The sequence below is a fragment of the Hyperoodon ampullatus genome (genome assembly GCF_949752795.1).
Source record: "Hyperoodon ampullatus genome assembly, chromosome: 8".
Lineage (NCBI taxonomy): Eukaryota > Metazoa > Chordata > Mammalia > Artiodactyla > Ziphiidae > Hyperoodon > Hyperoodon ampullatus.
The window spans coordinates 116,674,605-116,691,897 of record NC_136921.1 but is presented as its reverse complement, the minus strand read 5'-3'; the positions used below and the strand labels follow the sequence as shown (position 1 = coordinate 116,691,897).

Here is a 17,293-nt window from a genome sequence, read left to right as displayed (position 1 = left end):
TCGAACCACTAAGTTTTCCAACCTTTGCTGATGGGGCTTTCAAGGCTTTACAGCCCTGCTTTAGCCTTCACATCTTGTTTTTGCAGAGCTTCAAGGTTATCAAAAAGTGAGAGATTAGGGCTTTTTCAGCTCTTTCCTGGGCACGTGCATAGTTCTCACATGCTGACGGCCTTCTGGATTCCCAGGCATCTGTTGGAGCTTCTCAAAACCCTCTGTGAACACCCCACTCCTGCAGTTTTGGGGGTTTGTTTTTGGTCATCCTCTTTTTCATCCCAGCTGTACTTAGATCAGTGCCTGGCACAGACAACAAATTTTTGTTGAATGACTGGATGAATATATGAATGAATATACTGGTAATCTACTTAGAAATTATTGTTAGCGTTTTTTAATGGAAAATATATATTTCACATACATGAGTGTAAAACTCAGTTTATTCTTCTAAGTTTTTTTTTTTTTTCCAAGAAATTTTTTAAAAATTTAAAGATTACTTAAATGCTGGGGAGGGTGTGGAGAAAAGGGAACCCTCTTACACTGTTGGTGGGAATGTAAATTGGTGCAGCCACTATGGAGAACAGTATGGAGGTCCCTTAAAAAACTAAAATAGAATTACCATATGATCCAGCAGTCGCACTCCTGGGCATATATCTAGAGAAAACTGTAATTTGAAAAGATATATGCACCCTAGTGTTCATAGCAGCACTATTTACAATAGCCAAGACATGGAAGGCAACCTAAGTGTCCATCGACAGATGAATGGATAAAGAAGTGGTATATATATATACAATGGAATATTACTCAGCCATAAAAAAGAATGAAATATTGCCGTTTGTAGCAACATGGATGTACCTAGAGATCATCATACAAAATGAAGTAAGTCAGAGAAACACAAATAATATATTGCTCATATTTGGAGTCTAAAAAAATAATATAAATCAACTTATTTACAAAATAGAAACAGCCTCACAGACGTAGGAAACTAACTTATGGTTACCAAAGGGGAAGGTGGGGGAGGAATAAATTAGGAGTTTGAGATTAGCAGATACGAACTAATACATATAGGATAGATAAACAACAAGGATTTACTGTATAGCACAGGGAACTATATTCAGTATCTTGAAATAACCTATAGTGGAAAAGAATCTGAAGCTGTACACCTGAAACTAATACATTACTATAAACCAACTGTAGATAAATAAAATTTTAAAGAACTTAAAGATTACTATTTGATGAGTTTAGCTTTTCCTCAGTGGTTAGAGGTTAACATCAAACCAAATAATCAAATAAAATTATTTAAAGCTCTCAGTTAGCAGGGTCTAAATTAAAAAGGTTTTATTGTAAATAATAGGATACCACCATCTTGTGACAATCCATATTTGAGAGTATTAAATATTTAGAACAGATAGTGCATTTCTGTAATTGGGCTGAGCAATGCAGATTTCTCCATTCTTTTAAAGTTAATTTACAGCTTAAGACAACACACATTTATTTTCTCCCAGTTTTTGTGGGTTAGGTGTATGAGCACAGCTTGGTTGGAGGTGACAAAGTTGCAAGCTAGGTGTCGACTGGACTGCGGCAGCTTGGGAAGTTGAGGTCTTCAGTCCCTTGTTGACTGTCAGCCCACAGAGGCCCTGTGCTTCCTTGCCACATGGCCCTGTCACGGGCCCTCTTGCTGCATGACAGATAATGTCTTTAAAGCCTGCAGCAGAATTCCTTTCACTTCAGGAAGGGCCCAGTCTTTGTTTTAAGGGCTTTCACTTGGTTAAGTCTGAGTTCTGATCTATATTATTTTCTTTATATCTCTAAAGAACTTCTTTTAACGTATCTTGCAAAGGTCCACTGGCAACAGATTCCCTCTATTTTTAAACTTTAGTTTGAGAAAGTATTCGTCTTTCTCTTTTGAAAGATAATGTCGCAGGGCACAGAACTGTAGGTTGAGGGGTTTTTTCCTCAGCATTTTAAGTATCTCACCCCACTCTCTTCTTTCTTGCTTGGCTAAGCAGTCAGATGTAATTCTTATATTTGCTCCTCTATAGCTAAGGTGTTTTTTCCTCTGTCTTCTTTATCTTTGATTTTCTGTAGTTTTAAACGATACGGCTAAGTATAGGGTTTTTGGTCTTGGGTTTGGTTTTTGTGGGGGTTTTGTTTGTGTTTTTTTCTCTCTTGCTGTTGGTGGGAATGTAAATCGGCGCAGCCACTATGGAGAACAGTGTGGAGGTCCCTTAAAGAACTAAAAATAGAACTACCATATGATCCAGCAGTCCCACTTCTGGGCATATATCTATGCCCAATATATCTGTTGGTGGCTGCACCAATTTACATTCTTCTTACACATATGTTACATCATTTGTATTTGTCCCACAGTCCTTGGGTATTCTGTTTTGTTTTTTTCAGTCTTTGTTCTTTTTGCTTTTGGTTTTTGGGGGTTTTATTGATACATCCTCAAGCTCATAGAGTCTGTCTACTAATAAGCCCATGAAAGGCATTTTTCATATGTGTTGCAGTGTTTTTTTACCTGTAATGTTCCTTTTTAGTTCTTTCTTAGGATTTTCTTCTCTTTGATTGCCTTGCCCATCTATTCTTTTTTTTTTTTTTTTTTTTTTTTGCGGTGCGTGGGCCTCTCACTGTCGTGGCCTCTCCCGTTGCGGAGCACAGGCTCCAGACGCGCAGGCTCGTCGGCCATGGCTCACGGGCCCAGCCGTTCTGCGGCATGCGGTATCCTCCCGGACCGAGGCACGAACCCGTGTCCCCTGCATCGGCAGGCGGACTCTCAACCACTGCGCCACCAGGGAAGCCCTGCCCATCTATTCTTGCATTCTGCCTATTATAGCCTTTAGCATATTATTAATCATAGTTGTTTTAAATTCCCTGTGTGGTCATTCCAACACACCTTCCGGTCTGGTTCTGATGCTTGCCCTGTTTCTTCACGTTGTGTTTTTTTTCCCCTTTTGGTATACTTTATAAAATTTTCTCGATAGGGAGACATTATATATATTGGTAAGAGGAACTTCAGTAAATAGGCCTTTAGTAACGGGGGGGAAAGGAAGCATTCTGTAGTCTTGTGGTTAGGTTTCAGTATTTTAGTGAGCGTAGGCCTCTGGACTATGAAATACACAAGTATTTCTCAGTTTTTTCTCTCCCCTTTTAGGGGGACAGGATGGCTAGTGTGGGCTGGACTTGGGTATTTCCCTTCTCCCTCTAGAAGGCTAGAGTCAGCTGGAATTGAGTATTTTCCTTGCCCCAGGTCAGTTAGGCTTTGGTTAACTAGTTTTCTCCTAAGAACAGCCCTTGTTAAGGAGAACAGAGTGCTCTGGCGTACAGTTGACCCTTGGACAACCTGTGGGTTCAGGGTGCTGACCCTGCACGAAGTTGAAAAATCATGGAGAGTCTTCCCACGGGATCCATGGGGGATTGGTTCCAAGACCTACTGCAGATAGCAAAATCCACCAATGCTCAGTCTCATAATCAGTCCTCTTTACCCATGGGTTCAACCAACTGTGAATCATGCAGTACTGTATTTATTGAAAAGAATCCACGTACAAGTGGACCCTTGCAGTTCAAACCTGTGTTGTTCAAGGGTCAACTGTATTTCATAATGGTCTTGTGTCCCCCACCTCCACCATCCCACCCCTTGTGGGAAGTTCGGGTATTTTTCTCTGATATTTACTGTGGGAATCTGACAGAGCTCCTGGAGGTCAGTCTCACAATATTGTGTGAGGCCTGCTATGACTGGTCCCCTGGAGTTTTTAAAAAACTCTTGGAATTGTGCACATTGAACTTCTAGCAAATCATCAGCTGGATTCAGGCTCTCCTACTCATGTACTGGTTTCCGTGGCAGTTTCAAGTAGAGACTTGAACTCTCTACTCCCATAAGCTGTGACACTTTGTCTTCACCTGTCTCTCCAATCTTTGGGACAGCAGTTTGCCCTGTGTCCTCTCTTACAGATCCAAGAAGGGTTGCTGATTTTCCATTCTGTTCTGCTTTTTTTTACTTGTTAGGATGGACTGGGGACTTCCTAAGCTCTTTACTTGTGGAACTGGAAACTGCCAATCACTGTCTTTTAATTGGTGAATTTTACTTGGCTAGCCCCTCTCTGTCAACATGCCAAAGCTATTTTCCTCTATACGATTTTTATACGTATGTAACATTGACATTTACTTTTAGCTTGAATCCTTTTGACGTGAACAGTACGATGTCAACTGCAGTTACTGAATACCATGTATTTGAATTGCTATTTCTTTTTATTATTAATTTTTACTTATTATTTATTAGTACTTATTGCTTACTTATATTTTAAAATTCTATATAGTTGTGTTTGTAGTGTAGTGTGTTTCCTTTATCCAGTTGTCTTTTATTATTTTTATTTTTAAAAAATATTTATTTATTTATTTGGTTGAGGCGGGTCTTAGTTGCGGCGGGCGGGCTCCTTGGTTGCGGCAGGCAGTCTCCTTGGTTGTGGCATGTGAACTCATAGTTGCGGCATGCATGTGGGATCTAGTTCCTGGACCAGGGATCGAACCAAGGCCACCTGCATTGAGAGCGCGGAGTCTTAACCACCGCGCCACCAGAAGGGTCCCCCAGTTGTCTTTTAGAGGGAAGTTTTATGGATTTTAAACTTCGAATTTTTGAATGTCTGAAAATGTTTGTAACTTTATTCTTTCACATGAATGCTGATTTGGGGGGAACATAATTCTGTTTCAAATAATTTTCTTTCAGAACTTCAAAGTTACATCTTCATTGTCTTTTAACGTCAATTGTTGCTGAAAATGATGTGATACCTGTTTTTTTTTTTTTTTTTAATAAGCAGTCTTTGTTCCCTCTTAGGTTAAAAAATTGAGAAACAAAGATCTGTAGTCTTAAGTTTTCTATTTTGTTTTTGTTTTCCTAAGAATAGTTCTATTAGAATTAGTTTTCATTTGAGGATAGTTAAAATGAAAGTGTATTGTTATATTAAAAAAAAAAAAACCCAACTAATAAGCTCCCATGTTTCCCCCAAATCTTAAGCTTGAATAAAAGGAAAGGCCCTTGAGAGGTGAATAACCTTCCCTCCTGTTGCCATCCTCCAGTGTCTTTTTAATGCTTGCATCAATGAGTAATGCCTGGCTTCCTGAGGTAGCATATTTTCCTTCCTCCTTTTTGGCTGCTCCTAAATTTATATATTTTGAATTGGAATATGGCTACCTCCGCAATTTGTGTATTGTCTTCTTAATGGACAGTTCAAAACAAAGCTCCTCTTCCAGGCAATTGTAATTTTAGTTTACATGATGAACTATATATGGTATCTTCTTTTATACCTACAGTTCCTATCCAGGTGTTTCAAAATTTGTAACTGCTTTTTACCTAAGGTTAATTGAAAAATATGTAATAACTTTGTACCTTTTTATATAAATAATTTGTATCTTCAGCTGTCCCTTTATTTAGTTAATATTTTTTTTCAACTTAGACCTTGTGTGGACAGTAATGACCTCACGTTTCCGATTGCCTGCTGGCAGAACCTACAATGTACGAGCATCAGAGTTGGCCCGAGATAGACTGCATACAGAGGTGGTTTGCAACATCCTTCTTCTGGATAACACTGTACAGGCTTTCAAAGTTAATGTAAGTATTTTATGTCTTTTTAAATTTTAAGAATCTGGTTATAAATCTGAATTTAGATTAAATTTTAAAACTAAAATTGTTTAATCGTAGTACAGTTTGGAAAGCCTTCTTCAAAGAGGAAAAAGTCTTGTTAGTTTGGTTTTGTAACTGTCAAATACACATTCTAATTCAAGGTCTTTGAAGGGGTTTGCAAACCAGCAGCGCATTCTTAGTGGAGCAGGTCAATAGTATGTAGGTGGTTTTTATAAATGTGCTTGAGGGTGCGGGAAAGGAATGTTGTTCTCATAAATAATTTATACATTCCCACTGTGATCTTACTCTACTGTCTGTGAAGAAAATTTTTGCTTAACAAAGATAGATAGCAGCCCTGATCTTATCTGAGCCTTATCTGAAACATTTATTCAACAAATGTTTCTTCATCCTACCTGTGTCCAGCTTTATTTGCTCAGCATTGTGAGTTTCACCTGTGTGGGTGTTAGCAGTAGTTGGTTCATTTTCATTGCTGTGTAGTACTCTCTTGTATGAGTACACCACAGTTTACTTATCCATTTATTTATCTCCATTTATTTGTCCAGTTTATCGTTTTTGTATATTTGGATCATTTCCACCCTGGGCTCTTATCAGTAATGTTGCTGTGAACATGTCTTGATATATGCAAAGGCATTCCTCTTTTTTATTTAAATGATTCCACACCTACAGAAAGGGGAGAGACTAGTGTCATGAATACCCACCTACCCTTTTCCTAGATTGACCTGTTGTTAACATTTTGCTCATTTCCTTTATCTTTCTTTTTCTCTGTGTGTGTTTTCTGACCCTTCTGAAAGTAGGTGGTACACTTCACCTGTGTTTCAGCAGCCTCAGGATCCCATAAATTATCAGCCATATCATTATCACACCCCAAAATTTAATATTATGAAAATAATAGTATCTAATATATAGTCCATATTGAAACTGGAATTCCTCATTCCTCATTTCCACATCTCCAGGATAATACCTTCATCTGTTTTCTGCTGTGTTACACAGGTATTTCTAGACTTTGAAATCTTGAAGGAGTATAAAATATTGATCTTCTGAAATCCTGCCTTTTGTGACAACATGGATGGACCTTGGCATCATGCTAAGTGAAATAAGTCAGACAGAGAAAGACAAATACAGTATGATTTCACTCATATGTGGAATCTAGAAAAGCTGAACTCAGAATGGTGGTTGGCAGGGGCCGAGGGGTGGGGGAAATGGGGAGATGTTGGTCAAAGGGGACAAACGTCCAGTTATGAGATGAATAAGTTCTGGGAGCTAATGTGCAGCATGGTGACTAATGGCAGCAGTACTGTGTTCTGTACTTGAAAGTTGCTAAGAGAAGAAATCTTAAATGTTCTCTCCACACATTATGTTTATGCTGTATTTCGCATCTAGCATAATTTTCCTGTTGGGCACTTTAGTTGATAATAGTATTGTATTTTTCAGTGTGGAAATCAATGTGCTTTTTAATTACTGTTATAGGAAGACATATATTTAGCATATTTATTTTATTTTTGTTTATATTTAGATCTTTTAATATATGTTATATTGATATATTTATTGATTTCGAAAAAGATTTATTATTTATTTATTTAATTTATTTTTGGCTGCGTCGGGTCTTAGTTGCTGGCACACGGGATCTTTGTTGAGGCATGTGGGCTCTTTCATTGTGGTGCGCGGGCTTCTCTCTAGTTGTGGCATGAGGGTTTTCTCTTCTCTAGTTGTGGCCCATGCGCTTCTGTAGTTATGGCGCGCAGGTTCCAGAGTGCCTGGGCTCTGTAGTTTGTGGCATGCGGGCTCTCCAGTTGAGGTGCGAGAGCTCAGTAGTTGAGGTGCACAGGCTTAGTTGCCCTGTGGCCTGTGGGATCTTAGTTCCTCGACCAGGGATCGAAGCTGTGTCCCCTGCATTGTAAGGAGGATTCTTTACCTCTGGACCACCAGGGAAGTCCCAATATATTTAAATATCAGTTCTAATTGAGTTGAGTTTATTACTAGAAACTTTCTCTACCATTATTTTAGGATATCAAAAAACTTAAGAGGAACAATATGAGAAACTGACTGTTGGATATGTAGTATGTTTATTCCTCTGAGTGTCAGGGCTGGAATCATTCAGAGTGTCTGAGTTGCTTTGCACTTTTATTACAGATGCTGATTATTTTAATCTACATAAATGATTCCCTAGTTATGTAGCTTACAGCCTGTGCAGTGGTTCATGATAGGCTGCAAACTAGTAGGGGAGCTTGAACCTCTGCTAGTTATTCTCTCATGTCCATTAAGTACCTTTAAGTCTCAGAAATCCACATTGTTGGCAGCTGCTAGGCTCACCAGCATCTCTGTTCACCAGGAAGGAAAACCACTTAGTTTCCTTTGGAGACTACCGGCAGATGATTTGTAACGTCTTATCTGTTGCAGGCATTGCTTTCCCTAAAAGATTTCTGTACCACAGATCAAATATTCATTGTTGCCAAAGCCTGCTTTTTTTCCATCTGGTGTTTATCTCATCAAAATTTTTCCCTTATATTTTCCTGAGAGAAAATGTGGTACTAAAGGAGTTGATACAACTTCATGAGTTTTTTCTCTTTCTCTTTCTCTTTCTCTGTTGTGAACATAGAAGTGAGGTAAGCCCATAAGTGTTGCTTCAGCTTCAGGTTCTGTTTACACAGCCATTCTTTTTACTGTAGCCAGCCTATGGAATTGTCTCCCTCATGCCCTAAGTTCATCATCAAGTCACCAAAACTTGTTTCCATTAATACTTTAAAAGGTGTAGTATCTGTACTACATGGATTGATTTCACCAACCTATGAGGATTTTTTGCCTAAATTTTGTTTTTATTTTTACTTTGGTACACCTGTATAGCAGTAGGCTGTGTGATAAGGCAGAGTTCTGTAGAACCAACCTGTTCCAGTTATTAGGACTGCATAAGAAATTACCCCCAAACTTAGTGGCGTATTTATTATCCTCAGGGATTCTGTGAGTCACAGATCCAACAGGAATGATTTATCCCTGCTGCATTTGTTGGGCCTCAGCTGGAAGATGCAAAGCTGGAGGCTAAAATCATTTGAAGGCTTACTCAGCTTGTATGACTGATACCTGAGACCTTAGCTGGGGCTTGAACACCTGTGTATGACCTCTCTGTGTGCCCTGAGCTTCTTCACAGCACAGTGGCTGCCTTCTAAAAGTGAGCATCGTCGGAGAGAGCACCAGGCTCTAGTCATATTACTGTTTCTCATCTGGCCTTGAAAGTCACGTAATGTCACCTCCACCATATTCTGTTTGTCACGGCTATCACAGAGTCACACTTGGGATCAAGGAAAGGGAAATAGACTGTCTCTTGATGGAAAGTGGCAAGGTTCTAAAAGATCACGTGGGATGGGAAATATTGCTGTAGACTCTTTTGGGAAAGTATAGTCTGCCAACGTGTCCCCCTGGTGGAGGCTTCCATGTTACCACAGCCTCTCCACATAGCTGTACCTGTGTTCTGCTTTTGTATAGAACTTAGGAATGTGCTCCCAGGACTCTCCCTTGCTACTTGAAGGATGGCTGACTTACTAGAGGGCGGAGATGAGAGGGAGTTGAATGTTTACTATCTGCCCTTTGTGTCATTTAAATTGCTCTATGCTTCTGGGCTTTATATATTTATTTTATTTTATTTTAAAATTTTATTTATTTATTTTTGGCTGTGTTGGGTCTTTGTTTCTGTGCGAGGGCTTTCTCTAGTTGCGGCGAGAGGGGGCCACTCTCCATCGCGGTGCGCGGGCCTCTCACTATCGTGGCCTCTCTTGCTGCGGAGCACAGGCTCCAGACGCGCAGGCTCAGTAGTTGTGGCTCACGGGCTTAGTTGCTCCGCGGCATGTGGTATCTTCCCAGACCAGGGCTCAAACCCATGTCCCCTGCATTAGCAGGCAGATTCTCAACCACTGCGCCACCAGGGAAGCCCCTATAGATTTATTTTATATGTGAATGTATATGTATAAAATTGACATATAAAGAGTTATATTTGGAAAACCTGAAATAATATTCAAAATGTAAGATCATTTATTTAGCACATGTGATTCAGTGCACAGCTCTGAGGCACTTCATCGGTAGCAGCATTTAAAGACAAAACTAAACTTATGCAGTGAGGATTTTTGTTTGTTTACTTTCATTGTTGTACACATTGCATTTTCCCTCAGTTTTCTTTTTGTTCTTTGTAATGTATCTATTATGTACTCAATAAAGAATAACTGATAACTTTTTATTGAAGTACAATTGATTTATAATATTGTGTTGTTTCTGGTGTACAGCATAGTGATTCTTTTTTTTTTTTTTGGTAGATTATATTCCATTATAGGTCATTACAAGATATTGGGTATAATTCCCTATGCTATACAGTAAATCCTTGTTGCTTATCTATTCTGTTTATAGTAGTTTGTGTCTGTTAATCCCATACCCCTAATTTGTTCATCCCCTTTGGCAACCATGTTTGTTTTCTATGTCTGTGAGTCTGTTTCTGTTTTGCATATACATTCATATGTATTATTTTTTAGATTGCACAGATGAGTGATACCATATAGCATTTGTCTTTCTCTGACTTACTTCACTTAGTATGATAATCCCTAGGTCCATCCACGTTGCTGCAAATGGCATTACTTCATTCTTTTTTATGGCTGAATAGTATTCCATTGTATATATGTACCACATCCTCTTTATCCATTCATCTTTTGCTGGGCACTTGGGTGGCTTGTTTGTCTTGGCTGTTGTAAATAGTGCTGCTATGAACATTGGGGTGCATGTATCTTTTCGAATTAGTGTTTTTGTTTTTTCAAGATACATACCGAGAAGTGGATTTGTTGGACCATATGGCAATTCTATTTTTAGTTTTTTAAGATATCTCACCAATTTACATTCCCACCAACAGTATATGAGGGTTCCTTTTTCTCACACCCTCTACTACAACATTTGTTATTTGTAGGCTTTTTGATGATGGCCATTCTGACAGTTGTGAGGTGATAACTCATTGTGGTTTTGATTTGCATTTCTCTAATAATTAGCGATATTGAGCATCTTTTCATGTGCCAATTAGTCACACGTATGTCTTCTTTGGAAAAATGTCTATTCAAGTCTTCTGCCCATTTTTTGATTGGATTGTTTGTTTTGTGATATTGAGTTATAAGAGCTGTTTGTATATTTTGGATATTAACTCCTTTTCATTTGTATCATTTGCAGATATTTTTTCCCATTCCATAAGTTTTTGTTGTTGTTGTTGTTGATAGCTTCCTTTGCTGTGCAAAAGCTTTTTAGTTTAATTAGATCCTATTTGTTTATTTTTGCTTTTATTTCTTTTGCCATGGGAGACTGAGCTAAGAAAATATTGCTACAATTTATGTCAACGGGTGTTTTGCCTGTGTCCTCTTCTGGAAACTTTATGGTGTCGTGTCTGGCATTTAGGTCTTTAAAGTGTTTTGAGCTTATTTTTGTGTGTGGTGTGAGGAAATGTTCTAAGTTTATTGTTTTAAGTGTAGCTGTCCAGCTCCCAGCACCACTCACTGGGGCAGCACCAGACAGTTGAAAAGACTATCTTTCTCCATTGTATTATGTTCTTGCCTCCTTTGCTGTAGATTAATTGACCCTAGGTACATGGGCTTGTTTCTGGGCTCTCTAACGGCTAATTTTTTAAAATGATACCAGTACTTCAGTTGTTAGGGAAAGATGCAATAAATCATAGATTTTTTCCCCTTGAAATAAAATGAAATTCAATTAATAATATTGTAGTCATGTTATAGCTTGGGTTGATGAATATTTAGTTGGCTGAACCTCACCTTGTTTTCATTTGGTAAAGTACTTGTTAACCAAATCTGTAGTACAAACTGGATTATAGAGTTGGGGTTAGCAGGTGGATGCTGATTGAAATGGGACGCAAAAGGAGTATAAGGATGATGGATTTACCTAAACGGAACTTACTTGGAATCATTTTACAGTCATATTTGTAAAGGAGGATAGGGTTTGGGGGATTTTTTCCTAGTTACTGTTCCACTGTCTTTATTTTTCACATGAGAAGATAAGTTTAGAGTCATTAGGTTACTTGCCAAGTTGATAGCAGAGCCAGTAATGTGTGTGTGTATGTGAGAAGGTGTGTTTGGACCTGTTATTTTCAACACTTAACCATTTTATTACATATTATTTCTAGCCCTACTTACATTTGATTGCTTTTTTTTTGGCCACAGTGCGCGGCATGCGGGATCTTAGTTCCCTGACCAGGGATCAAACCTGTGCCCCCTGCAGTGGAAGCGTGGGGTCTTAACCACTGGACTGCCAGGGAAGTCCCTAAATTTGATTTCTTAATTCCTTTAAAAATACTATCATTTATACATCATCCAGATTCCCTAAGAAATTTTTTGTTTTTACATTTATTGGTTTATTCATGTACACAATTTAAAATAATTGTTCTGTAAAGTGTCACAACAAAAACTAACAGAACCCTAAACCTACCCTGTTGCCCCTTAGAAGTAACTGCATTTGACACATTTAGTTTTTCTCTCATATTTATTACCATGGTTCTAAGAAACATCTTACAGTATGTCTGGTTTTGTCTGGTTTGTTTTTTGTTGTTAGTATTATGTGTTGACTTTGGAGGATGAGACTTTACTTCTCCTTCCCCTCCATACACACATACTTCCTCTCTGTCATCCTTTCAATAAACAAAGTAGTTATATAGTAATATTTGGTTAGTTCAGAATGTCTTTTCCCTAGAGGGAAGTCCTTCAGTCATCTGCCTGGAGCTTGTGGAGCCCTGACTGGGACTTCGTAGAGCTGAGGGAGAGAAGGGGACTAGGGCGGTCTCAGCTCTTCCGTAGGTAGACTTCCATTTATCATGTGGATTTCCCCTGTTTTCGGCTCAGTGAAAATTAATCAGCTGTACCTGATGTCTCTGAGTCCAGATTATCACTGGCTCATTTTCTTCAGAGAGTGACTCTCTAGTTCTTGCATGATTGGCAGAGGGACGGGGAGTGAGAGCTGGTCATGAAGAGCAGTCTCAGGCTCGCTCTGAGCGCTGCCCTCTCAGCATCGTCGTGGATCTTAAGCACACCTTTGTGTCCAGTCTGCCTCGTTTATTAACCTTGAAGTCTCTCAGATTGACTTGCAACATCTACTCTGAAGGAAAATTTACTATTTACGAAGGTGTTTTGAGGAAAATCAGATGTTAAAATGGAAATGGGCATACTTAGGGCAAAAAGATGTGATAATGGGCCAGTTGTCATAGTGTTTGAAAATTCCAAGATTGTAGTATGTGATAGGTTATTAAATCTTTTCTCTATTTTGAATTTTTTTCCTAAACTATATCATGTTAAGCACGAGAAAAGTATCAATGAGATTTATAATTGTGCGCAAAGTTACCATATCTCTTGGTTTATTCTTTGATTGTTTTTGTTTTTATCAGGCATGTATAGTTCTTAGGTCTTAATATATTTGTCATGCATAAGTCTTTACTGATAAAGACATTTACTTCTATTGAAAGAATTTTATAAGTTTTTATTTTGAAGATTTACTGGTCCTGTGATTATATGTAAGTTGCTCTACCTTACTGTATTGCGGATTCATTTGTTAGGAAAGAACACCTGTCTTGCATAGGATGTTTAGAATTAAATGAGAGTATTTTGAAGTGTTGTTTATGTGTCTGACTCACAATTCACATTTGGAAAGGTTGATTCTTCTTTGCTTTATTGCTTGTGATCCAGTCGACCTATTCTCTAGTTCCAGAAATGTTTTCTTGGAAGAATATTATTATTAAAATTTCACAAAACAGCAGTCTCCTAATTGCTTTATGTTTATATATGATATTCTTACCTGTGTACTGTTGCACATGTACAGTTTCCAAAACCCAGTTTGTTTCTGGCATATTGATTAAAAATACATGTACATGGGAATTCCCTGGTGGTCCAGTGGTTAGGACTGTGCTATCACTGCCCAGGGCCCGGGCTCAATCCCTGGTCAGGGAACTAGGATCCTGCAAGCTGCACAGCATGGCCAAAAAAAAAAAAAAAAAAAAAAAGAATAAAAATACATGTACATGGAAATTGTAAAAAAGCAAGTTTATTCTTAAAGGGTAAAGAGGAGGGACTTCACTGGCAGTCCAGTGGTTAAGACTTCGCCTTCGAATGCAGGGGCTGCAGGTTCAATCCCTGGTTGGGGAACTAAGATCCCACATGCCTCGTGGTCCAAAAATCCAAAATATAAAACAGAAGCAATATTGTAGCAAATTCAATGAAGACTTTAAAAATGGTCCACATCAAAAAAAACTTAAAAAAAAAAGTAAAGAAGAAACAGTTGTCAAATGTTACATTTTTGAGGACTTCCCTGGTGGTACAGTGGTTAAGAATCCGCCTGCCAATGCAGGGGACATGGGTTCGAGCCCTGGTCTGGGACGATCCCACATGCTGCGGAGCAACTAAGCCCACGTGCCACAACTTCTGAGCCCGCGTGCCACGACTACTGAAGCCTGTGCACCTAGAGCCCAGGCTCTTCAACAAGAGAAGCCACTGCAATGAGAAGCCTGCGCACCGCAACGAAGAGTAACCCCTGCTTGCCGCAACTAGAGAAAGCCCACTGCCCACAGCAACAAAGACCCAATGCAGCCAGAAATAAATAAGTAAACAAATAAAATTTAAAATATATTACATTTTTGAGAATTAGGTATATTTTATCTTGGCACTAGTACAGTAAATTAAGTTGTCATTGTTCATGTACTTTATTTAATGACAACAATTATTTAGTGCCTCATATGTTACGGGAAAAAGTTTCAGAAAATAGCTGTAAGCCATTAAAATTTTGATAAATATATGATGGATTCTATTTAGAAAGATTCTGTAGCTTAGTGTCCCCTACTCTAGAAATTATGTATAGTTTTTTTGTTTATTATAATATTTATAATACATGTTATACACTGTGGTGCACACATCTTTACTATACAACTCAATGAATGTTTATCTATGTATGCATCTTTGGAACTACCACCAGATTAAGGTATTGAATACTTCACTCACCAAGAAAGGTTCCCTTGTGCTCTCTTAAGTATTTCTTACTCCATTTTATCTCCTTTATTAGCTTTTCTTGATTAACCTTTTAATGTCATACTTTTAGTGACTACCTTAGAAATTGCAAAATGTGTCATGACTTACAAAAGTCTGCCTTTATTTAGTACAGTTGACTGTTGAACATAACAGGTTTGAAATGTGTGGTTCCACTTATATGTGGATATTTTTCAATGAATACATACTTCAGTGAATACATACCTATTTTTCAGTGACTACATACACAATCCACATTTGGTTGAAACTGCAGATGCGGAACCGTGGATATGTAGGCTGACCACAAAGTTACACACATATTTTCAATGGTGTGGAGGGTCAGCACCCCTAACCCCCAGGTTGTTCAAGGGTCAACTCTACTTCTACCATGTTCCCCCCCAAATGCAAAAACCTTAAAGCAGTTTAAATCCATTTACCTGCCTCCTACTTTTTTGCTATTGTTCTTATGTATTTTTGCCATCCTCCTCATATGTTATAAACCCTACAAGACACTGTTATTATTGCTTTAAATAGTTAACAGTCTATTATATTTCCCTTTATATTTCAACTTTTTGCAGCTCTTCATTTCTTATATATCCATGCTTCCATCTAGAATATTTTCCCTTCATCCGAAAAAACCTCTTTTATTATTTTCTGAAATAGAGTCTGTTAACACAGTCTTTCAACTTTTTGTTTGTCTGAAAATGTACTTACTCACTCCTTATTTTGGAGGATATTTTTGCTGGGTATAGAATTCTACATTGATAGTTTTTTTTCTTTGTAGTTTAAAGATGTTGTTTCATTGACTTTCTCTTGAGGAGCCATCTTGAGAACTCATTTTTCATTCTTACTGTTCTTGAGCAGGACAAGAGATATGTCCTTTCTTCCTCTGTTTTTGAGTTTTTTCTCTATTTTTGATTCTAACGTCTTGTCTATAATATACCTAGATATGGTTTTGCATTTATCTTGCTTGTGTGTTTGTGTGTTTATCTTGCTTGGTATTCACTGAGCTTAAATCTGTAGGTTGATGTCTTATAAAATTTGAAAACTTCTTGTCCTTTACAGAGTTAAATATTGCTTCTGGCCCATTTTTTCTTCTCTCCTTCTGGACTCCATTACATCTGTTAGACTGTTTGACTACATCTCACATCTAACATGTTCTATTTTGTTGTTTATAATTTCTCTGTGTTTTGAATAGCTATTAACTTGTTTTTAAGTTTGCTAATTCTTTTCTTTTGCTGTGCTTATTTTGCTGTTAACCCATCCAACAAATTCCTCTGTTTCACATATTATATTCTGCAGTTCTAGAATGTCAGTATGATCACTTTTATAGATTATAATTCTGTTTTGAAGTATTTTATATTTTAATCCATTTTCTCTGTTCTCCCTCTATTGTCTTTAATATGTAATCATAATTACTTTGAAGCCCTCACAGACCAAGACCAATATGTAGATCCCTTATAAGTCTGTGTATTTTTGTGGACTGCTTTGTCTCTTGATTATTAATCACTTTCCCTGCTTCATGTACCTACTAATTTAGCATCGTATGATTGATATTGTGAGCGTAATGTAGAGCATCAGATAGCAAACTGTGACTCATGGGCCATATCCAGCCTGGTGGCTATTATTGTGTGGCCCATGAAGCTGGGAATGGATTTTACATTTTTACAGGTTTTTGGTTTTTTTTTTTTTTTTTTTGCGGTATGTGGGCCTCTCACTGTTATGGCCTCTCCCGTTGCGGAGCACAGGCTCCGGATGCACAGGCCCAGCGGCCATGGCTCACGGGCCCAGCCGCTCTGCGGCATGTGGGATCCTCCCAGACCGGGGCACGAACCCGCTTCCCCTGCATTGGCAGGCGGACTCTCAACCACTGCGCCACCAGGGAAGCCCTTGTTGTTGTTTTTTAAGAGAATGTGCAACAGAGACTATTTATGGCCTTCAAAACCTAAACGTATTTACCTGCTGGTCCTTTATGGGAAAGGTTTGCTGACCCCTATTCAACCCCTAGTGTAGAAGCTCTGGACTGTTATCTTCCTCTAAATAGCATTGAATTTTATTCTGGCAGCCAGTTAAATTGCTAATAGACCGCTTTGATCCTGTGGAGACTTCGTTTTAGCTGTTGTTAAATAAGATAAGTCTGTTTTAGCTTTGTTCTCATTCCTAGGGCATGGGTTGTCTAGGGTCTCAACTAAATGCCTGGGTTATTCATCACGGTCTCTCTCCTCTGAGCCTGAACTCCGTTTCTTTGTATCTTCGGAACCCTGCAGCCTCTGCAATCTTTGTTTAGCTAACAGCCTCCCAACAGCCATTCTCTGTTAGGCCTCTAGGAGTTTCGCCCTGTGCATGCACAGCCTAGGAGGCAGATGAGAGCAGGGGAGTTTTATGTAGATTTCTGTAGCTTCTTCTCTTTGACTCTTTCCTCTGTAATAACCTGCCCCCGCCCCCAACCCAACTTACCTTAGCAACCCCAAACAATAATTTTAGTTTTCTCATCCGAGCAAGATAGCCCACTCTGCTTGGGCTCCATTTCTCTACACCATGATTTGGAAAATGCCCTTAAGGGGAAAGCCAACGTGAATGTGGGATTTGATTAATCTGGTTCTCTTCTCTCAAGGATCATAGTGCTGTGTTGGGT

General features: G+C 38.6%; 1 protein-coding gene across 1 annotated transcript in view; it reads left to right on the top strand.

Annotated features, from left to right (window-relative positions):
- Positions 1-5,458: 5,458 nt before the first annotated feature.
- The window catches only part of PTPN4 (protein tyrosine phosphatase non-receptor type 4), a gene marked incomplete at its 5' end in the record, with an annotated part of 146,522 nt that continues 134,687 nt past the window's right edge, over positions 5,459-17,293 (top strand). Inside the window, one exon of the mRNA XM_079710549.1 lies at positions 5,459-5,596. Coding sequence (XP_079566675.1) covers positions 5,459-5,596 — 138 coding nt within the window. The remainder of the gene's footprint in view (positions 5,597-17,293) is intronic.